The sequence below is a fragment of the Dendropsophus ebraccatus genome, unplaced genomic scaffold (genome assembly GCF_027789765.1).
Source record: "Dendropsophus ebraccatus isolate aDenEbr1 unplaced genomic scaffold, aDenEbr1.pat pat_scaffold_1919_ctg1, whole genome shotgun sequence".
In the NCBI taxonomy this organism is placed as follows: Eukaryota; Metazoa; Chordata; class Amphibia; order Anura; family Hylidae; genus Dendropsophus; species Dendropsophus ebraccatus.
This window is the reverse complement of record NW_027209354.1, coordinates 18,346-26,480: the sequence shown is the minus strand read 5'-3', so window position 1 is coordinate 26,480 and position 8,135 is coordinate 18,346. Positions and strand designations below refer to the sequence as shown.

Sequence of the window (8,135 nt, the reverse complement as noted above, 5' to 3'; positions counted from 1 at the left end):
GAGGGAAAGAAAGGACAGGGAGGGGAAGGGAGGAAAGGACCGGGCGGGGCGGGGGAGGAGGAAGTGAAGGAAAGTAACAGAGGAGGGAAGGGAAGGAGAATGACAGGGAGGGAAGGAAGGAGAGTGACGGGAAGGGAGTGGGAAGGAGGAGGGAGGGAAGAAAGGACAGGGAGGAACAGAGAGGAGGGAGGGAAAGAAAGGACAGGGGAGGGGAAGGGAAGGAAAGGACAGTGACGGGAGGATTTACTCACTCAAAGAAGTCATCATAATGTTCTTGCACCTCCACATCACTGACCAGCGCTGCAAGAGAAGAAAGAGTCCTAAATCACCCAGGCCCCTCATATCCAATTCCCCACAAACATCTGCCAAGTGGCCTCACATTCCTCACCATTCCTGTGTATGGGGAGGTCGGGAGAGATAACCGACGGCGGAGGATGGTTCCCGTGTATATGGGAGGACGGGAGAGATAACCGACGCCGGAGGATGGTTCCCGTGTATGGGGAGGACAGGGAGGTGTGATGACGATGGCCAGAGGATGGTTCCCCGTGTATGGGGAGGACGGGAGAGATAAACGATGGCGGAGGATGGTTCCTGTGTATGGGGAGGACGGGAGGTGTATGACCGATGGCCGGAGGATGGTTCCCGTGTATGGGGAGGACGGGAGAGATAACCGACGGCCGGAGGATGTTTCCTGTGGATGGGGAGGACGGGAGGTGTATGACCGATGCCATAGGATGGTTCCCGTGTATGGTGAGGACGGGAGAGATAACCGACGGCCGGAGGATTGGTTCCCGTGTATGGGAGGACGGGAGGTGTATGACCGATGGCCAGAGGAGGTTCCCGTGTATAGGGAGGACGGGAGAGATAACGACGGACGGAGGATGGTTCCCGTGTATGGGGAGGACGGGAGAGATATACCGCGGCCGGAGGATGGTTTCCGTGTATGGGTGAGGACGGGAGGTGTATGACCGACATGTCACAGAGTCCTGACCACAGCTGTGGCTGTGAAAAGGTTAATGGGATTGGAAAAGGTGCAGACTGAGCGTATGGACGCCTTCACACACACAACGTATCAGCTGTGGATACTTGCCTACTCACTGTGGCAGGGCAGCACATTGATGGCTGACCACCAGGAGACGCCGGGAGGCCCCGAAGCAAGCAGCAGGTTGGAGCAGGTAGTGTATGCTCCATGGCCACGGGGGTTAACGGCGCTGAGTTTAACATACTTGCCGGGGACGACAATCCCGCTGTGAGTATGTAAGCAATTGAAGGAATGGCAAGAATCCACAGCGGATACGTTATGTGTGAAGGCACCCTAGGACAAGTCAACGGTCCGCACCACAGCGTACTGCAGGGCCATTGAGGGGCCAATAGAATAAACCATGGCTGCCGCCCCAATCAACTCGACGTGTCCTCTGCGGCACACCAGCAATATAGCGTGGAATGAGCTCTAAGCATAGGACCTGCGGGATTTAGTATGGTGGAGGAACAGGACACTCACAGTGGGAGCCGTTCGCACTCTGCGCCCGTGTTCTGTGGGTTCCGGTAAAGGTTCAGAAGGACGATCGTCTGAAAAGACAAGAAGAAATCATCAAGGAGGAGTCTGCAAATGGTGTGAATCACAGCGTTATACAGTAACCCCGCCCCCTCGTCTACATACAGAAACAACGTCATCTTAACAAAGGGGTTACCCTGCGCTCACACATGTTTAACATCTCGCTGCCATGTCATACTTACCTCTCCGCACTCCTCCGGTGCCCACTCTCTGTAGCCGCCATTACATCAGAGAGGAGCTCAACTTGGTGAGCGACAGCCTACTCTGACCAATCACTGACCAAGATAGGAGAGCAGTGTGGCCAGCGATGGCTGGCAGCGCTGTCACTCCTGAGACCTTCCACAGGCTCTTCATGACGGCGACATCTACAAGCAGAGATAAGGGTCTGGACCACTGTAACAAACCCTCAGGCCCTATTACACGGGACGATTATCGTGCAAAGAATCGTTATATCGTTGGAATTTAAACGATAATCGTCAGTGTAATTGCACATTGTTCATGTTTTGCTGGGAACAGAAGGAATAAACGATCACAATAACGATCACAATAATAACCATCGCCTGTCCGCTCCCTCTCCGCTCAAAGTACAAACATGATCATTCTCCAAGCGGAGAGCGGCGGCAGCGGACAGGCGCACGCTCTCCCATTCACTCAAAGCAGCACACTGAGCACGGCGGGATTCTGCGGCGGAGAGCTCAGTGTGAACGGCCCTAATGTGGGAACGATTCCAGGTAAATGACAAACAATCTTGTTTGCGATCATTAGTCCTTTATCGCTAAAAGTTGCTCCGTTAATAGGACCCTCAGCTGTTGGTCAGGGGGGGGGGGGGGGGGGGTCATTCCACTGAGCCGGCAGTAATGGCGAAGATTACGGTCACCCCAAGCGAGCATGCTTACTGGCTGAAGGTGGGCTTGTTGTGGAGGCGGGAACAGCGGTCTCCATGGCGACAGGCACCAATCTTGAAATAGAAAGAACAATTCACCCTGGAAAAATAGTGAGAAAGCGTTACTAGATAATAGAGGCCCCGAACTTCTGACCAAGGATCCCTGTAATCCGGCAGCCTCATAGATCCCCCATATACACAGGATCCCTGTAATGCGGCAGCCTCATAGATCCCCCATATACACAGGATCCCTGTAATGCGGCAGCCTCATAGAATCCCCTATATACACAGGATCCCTGTAATCCGGCAGCCTCATAGATCCCCCATATACACAGGATCCCTGTAATCCGGCAGCCTCATAGATCCCCCATATACACAGGTCCCTGTAATCCGGCAGCCTCATGTACTCCATATACACAGGATCCCTGTAATCCGGCAGCCTCATGGATCCCATATACACAGGATCCCTGTAATCCGGCAGCCTCATAGATCCCCCATATACACAGGATCCCTGTAATCCGGCAGACTCATAGATCCCCCATATACACAGGATCCCTGTAATCCGGCAGCCTCATGGATCCCATATACACAGGATCCCTGTAATCCGGCAGCCCTCATGGCTCCTATATACACAGGATCCCTGTAATCCGGCAGCCTCATAGATCCCCCATATACACAGGATCCCTGTAATCCGGCAGCCTCATAGATCCCCCATATACACAGGATCCCTGTAATCCGGCAGCCTCATGTACTCCATATACACAGGATCCCTGTAATCCGGCAGCCTCATGGATCCCATATACACAGGATCCCTGTAATCCGGCAGCCTCATAGATCCCCCCATATACAAAGGATCCCTGTAATCCAGCAGCCTCATTGATCCCCATATTCAAAGGATCCCTGTAATCCGGCAGCCTCATGCATCCCCCATATACAAAGGATCCCTGTAATCCGGCAGCCTCATGGATCCCATATACACAGGATCCCTGTAATCCGGCAGCCTCATAGATCCCCCATATACAAAGGATCCCTGTATCCGGCAGCCTCATGCATCCCCCATATACACAGGATCCCTGTAATCCGGCAGCCTAATAGATCCCATATACACAGGATCCCTGTAATCCGGCAGCCTCATAGATCCCCCATATACAAAGGATCCCTGTAATCCGGCAGCCTAATAGATCCCATATACACAGGATCCCTGTAATCCGGCAGCCTCATGCATCCCCCATATACACAGGATCCCTGTAATCCGGCAGCCTAATAGATCCCATATACACAGGATCCCTGTAATCCGGCAGCCTCATAGATCCCCCATATACAAAGGATCCCTGTAATCCGGCAGCCTCATGCATCCCCATATACCACAGGATCCCTGTAATCCGGCAGCCTAATAGATCCCATATACACAGGATCCCTGTAATCCGGCAGCCTCATAGATCCCCCATATACACAAGGATCCCTGTAATCCGGCAGCCTCATAGATCCCCCATATACACAGGATCCCTGTAATCCGGCAGCCTTATGGATCCCCCATATACACAGGATTCCTGTAATCCAGCAGCCTCATAGATCCCCCATATTACAAAGGATCCCTGTAATCCGGCAGCCTCATAGATCCCCCATATACACAGGATCCCTGTAATCCGGCAGCCTCATGCATCCCCCATATACACAGGATCCCTGTAATCCGGCAGCCTCTTGCATCCCCCATATACAAAGGATCCCTGTAATCCGGCAGCCTCATGCATCCCCCATATACACAGGATCCCTGTAATCCGGCAGCCTAATAGATCCCATATACACAGGATCCCTGTAATCCGGCGGCCTCTGGCCTCATGGATCTGCCGCACACAACAACCGGATGGGCCCCGGACCGAGGAGGAGCGGATCCGCTGTACACACACCCCAAGCAGGAGCCCCGTGTGGAGCCCCTACATCCTTCCCCCGGGGCCCCACACTTACTTATCCTTCTCAGTTCCGAAAATCGAAGCCAAGTACTCCGCCATCTTCTGCCGTGAACGTCCTCCCCTTCTCCGCGACCCACTTCCTGTTTATGATGACGTCACATCCGCTTCCGGGCCCGGGGCTCCCTGCTTTGTAGTCCCGTGATAATCCCGGATGTGGCTGATGCAGACAGGTCGGTATGTGTGCCGCCTCCTCTCAGCCCTCGGGCTCCGTAGTCTTCCCGTCAGTCGCCGCCGGCTATATCAGGGGTCTCAGTGCGCCCCCAGGGTCCTAACTCCGGCCCTAAAGCTCGACACAAAACTACAACTCCAGGAGGCCTTGTGGCGTTGTGGCTTGATGGCGCATGCGCAGTGGTTTTCTGGTAGTTTCCTGGACTACATTTCCCAACATTCCCGAGCGCAAAAATTCCCGGCAGGAAGAGGAAGACTGTGGGGAGGTGAGCGGTCTATGGTCTAGTACGAACGATAATCGCGATATGTTATATCATGATTGTATTGTATTTGCTCTAATATCTAAAAGTGTTCTCCATCTGCTGTAATATCCCCCATATAATGTTGTGTGCGGGCTGCAGCAGGACTACAACTCCCAGCATGCCCTGTGCCTCATAGTATAGGGAGGTGACTACAACTCCCAGCATGCCCTGTGCCTCATAGTATAGAGAGGTGACTACAACTCCCAGCATGCCCCGTGCCTCATAGTATAGAGAGGTGACTACAACTCCCAGCATTGCCCTGCGCCTCATAGTATAGGGAGGTGACTACAACTCCCAGCATGCCCTGCGCCTCATAGTATAGGGAGGTGACTACAACTCCCAGCATGCCCTGACTCCGTCCCTCATAGTATAGGGAGGTGACTACAACTCCCAGCATGCCCTGTGCCTCACAGTATAGGGAGGTGACTACAACTCCCAGCATGCCCTGTGCCTCATAGTATAGAGAGGTGACTACAACTCCCAGCATGCCCTGTGCCTCATAGTATAGGGAGGTGACTACAACTCCCAGCATGCCCAGACTCCGTCCCTCATAGTATAGAGAGGTGACTGAGGAGCAGGGGTGCTGCAGAGCACTGTACAGGAAGCAGGAGCAGGGGGCGCTGCAGAGCACTGTACAGGAAGCAGAGGGGCAGGAGGCGCTGCAGAGCACTGTACAGGAAGCAGGAGCAGGGGGCGCTGCAGAGCACTGTACAGGAAGAGGGGCGCTGCAGAGCATTGTACAGGAAGAAGAGAGGCAGGGGGCGCTGCAGAGCATTGTACAGGAAGCAAAGGGGCAGGGGGCGCTGCAGAGCACTGTACAGGAAGCAGAGGGGCAGGGGCGCTGCAGAGCACTGTACAGGAAGAGGGGCGCTGCAGAGCACTGTACAGGAAGCAGAGGGGCAGGGGGCGCTGCAGAGCACTGTACAGGAAGCAGAGGGGCAGGGGGCGCTACAGAGCACTGTACAGGAAGCAGAGAGGCAGGGGGCGCTACAGAGCACTGTACAGGAAGCAGAGAGGCAGGGGGCGCTACAGAGCACTGTACAGGAAGCAGAGAGGCAGGGGGCGCTACAGAGCACTGTACAGGAAGCAGAGAGGCAGGGGGCGCTACAGAGCACTGTACAGGAAGCAGAGGGGCAGGGGGCGCTACAGAGCACTGTACAGGAAGCAGAGAGGCAGGGGGCGCTACAGAGCACTGTACAGGAAGCAGAGAGGCAGGGGGCGCTGCAGAGCACTGTACAGGAAGCAGAGAGGCAGGGGGCGCTGTAGAGCACTGTACAGGAAGCAGGAGCAGGGGGCGCTGCAGAGCACTGTACAGGAAGCAGAGGCAGGGGCACTGCAGAGCACTGTACAGGAAGCAGAGGGGCAGGGGGCGCTGCAGAGCACTGTACAGGAAGCAGAGGGGCAGGGGGCGCTGCAGAGCACTGTACAGGAAGGAGAGGAGTCACACAGGGGTTAAACCCACAGGCAGTGTCTTCCAACCAAACATTACCAAATACGGCCCCGGTGAGGAAGAAGAATGGAGGCCGGCGGGGGGCACAGCGCCAAAATACCTTCATACTCAGACGCTGCCTCCTCTGCCAGTGGTAAATCACTAGTGGGCTCTCCAACGTGGGGGGGTCCCACCGCATTAACCCTTTGTCTCCCAGCTGCTCTTGAGGCATCACAGAGTCTCTGTGGATTTCCTGTATTATTTGACGAGATGAAAAGTAATTTGGTTTCCCAATGGTCGAGTGTTAACCAGCGATTGTCCCAGATTATGAACCTGGAAGCTCAGGATGAACAGTGCAGCGGGCGTCTCTGATAGCGGAGATTGTGGGGGAGACAGTAAGAAGTGCATGGAAGCAGTCAGTAAGCAGCATGTGGTGTATGATCCGTGCCCTCCTCTCCTTATAGTGACGACCGGAGCCGCAGAACGTCCCGAACATGAACCTGGAGCGCGTCCCCAATGAGGAGAAGCTGCAGCTGTGCAGGAAGTATTACCTGGGTGAGAGCAAAGTGTGAACAGGTCCCTGCTGTCCAGTGGCTTAGTGCCCACTCCCTGGTGTCCGGTGGTTTAGTGCCCGGGCCCCCGGTGGTTTACTGTCCGCTCCCCCGTGTCCAGTGGTTTAGTGCCCGGTCCCTGGTGTCCAGTGGTTTAGTGCCGGCTCCCCGGTGTCCGGTGGTTTAGTGCCAGGTGTCTGGTGGTTTAGTGCCCGGTCCTCGGTGGTTTACTGTCTGCTTCCTGGTGTCCGGTGGTTTAGTGCCCGATCCCCGGTGGTTTACTGTCCGATCCCCCGTGTCCAGTGGTCTAGTGCCTGCTCCCCGGTGGTTTAGTGCCAGGTCCCAGGTGTCCGGTGGTTTAGTGCCCGGTCCCTAGTATCACCCCCACCCCCTCCCCGGTGTTGCTCTGTTAACCCTACGCTCTCTCTCGGCAGGGGGATTTGCACTGCTGCCCTTCCTCTGGTTGGTTAATGTCACCTGGTTCTTTAAGGAAGCTTTCTTCAAGCCTTCGTACACAGAGCAGCCCCAGATCCAGAGCTGTAAGTGTTGGGGGGGGGGGGGGGGGGGTACAGCTGGGTGTGGAGGCCATTTTGGTGGCCACACAGCTAAGTCTCTGCTTTGTTGTGCAGACGTGAAGCGCTCGGCCTTTGGCCTCTTTGTGTGGGTGGTCATCCTCACCACGTGGATCAGCATCTACCAGACACATCGCGCTGACTGGGGCGCCACCGGTGACTATCTCTCTTTCACTATACCGCTGGGCATCCCCTGATGTGGGGGGGAATGCTGCCATCCTAGACCCAGGACCACCATAACCGCACTGAACTCCGGACCCCGTATCAGCACACGTCTCTGCAGAAGGGGCCGCATCTCATCTTACTGTCCAATAAAATGTTACAGAAAAACAAAGCTTCAATCCTATTGGTCGTTCTTTTTACTCCTTTGGCACATGGACCCCAAGGGTGTGGGGAGAGGGGGGCCATCCAGTGTGGGACTGGGAGGGCTCCCAGTCCGAATGGGCCCCCCTCCTGTGCTGAAATGGCCAGGACCCCCTGCTCCTGGGGTACCCACTCAGCCCCCACTCTGAACAAGGTTCCAGTTACATTCAGTGCCGATTGACAAAGCGAGGAGCCATTGGCCGCAGGATGAGTTAGGCCAGCATTCATCAGAGGCCACTCGTGCGATGCAGAACAGGAGACCGGAGGAGGCACCGCAGGACTGAATGAAACAAAAGCCCGGTGAGTATTGGTGGTTCTATCTCCGGGGGCTTGCAGCTGCCA

The 8,135-nt window shown here is 55.4% G+C and overlaps 1 protein-coding gene across 1 annotated transcript; it reads left to right on the top strand.

The window, feature by feature from the left end:
• Window positions 1-6,754: 6,754 nt before the first annotated feature.
• LOC138775700 (gamma-secretase subunit PEN-2-like) lies at window positions 6,755-7,764 on the top strand. The gene is made up of 3 exons (XM_069956008.1): window positions 6,755-6,862; window positions 7,293-7,397; window positions 7,488-7,764. Exons 1-3 carry the CDS (start codon window positions 6,802-6,804, stop codon window positions 7,625-7,627), a joined length of 306 nt encoding a protein of 101 aa, XP_069812109.1. The 5' UTR covers window positions 6,755-6,801; the 3' UTR covers window positions 7,628-7,764.
• Window positions 7,765-8,135: the final 371 nt, after the last annotated feature.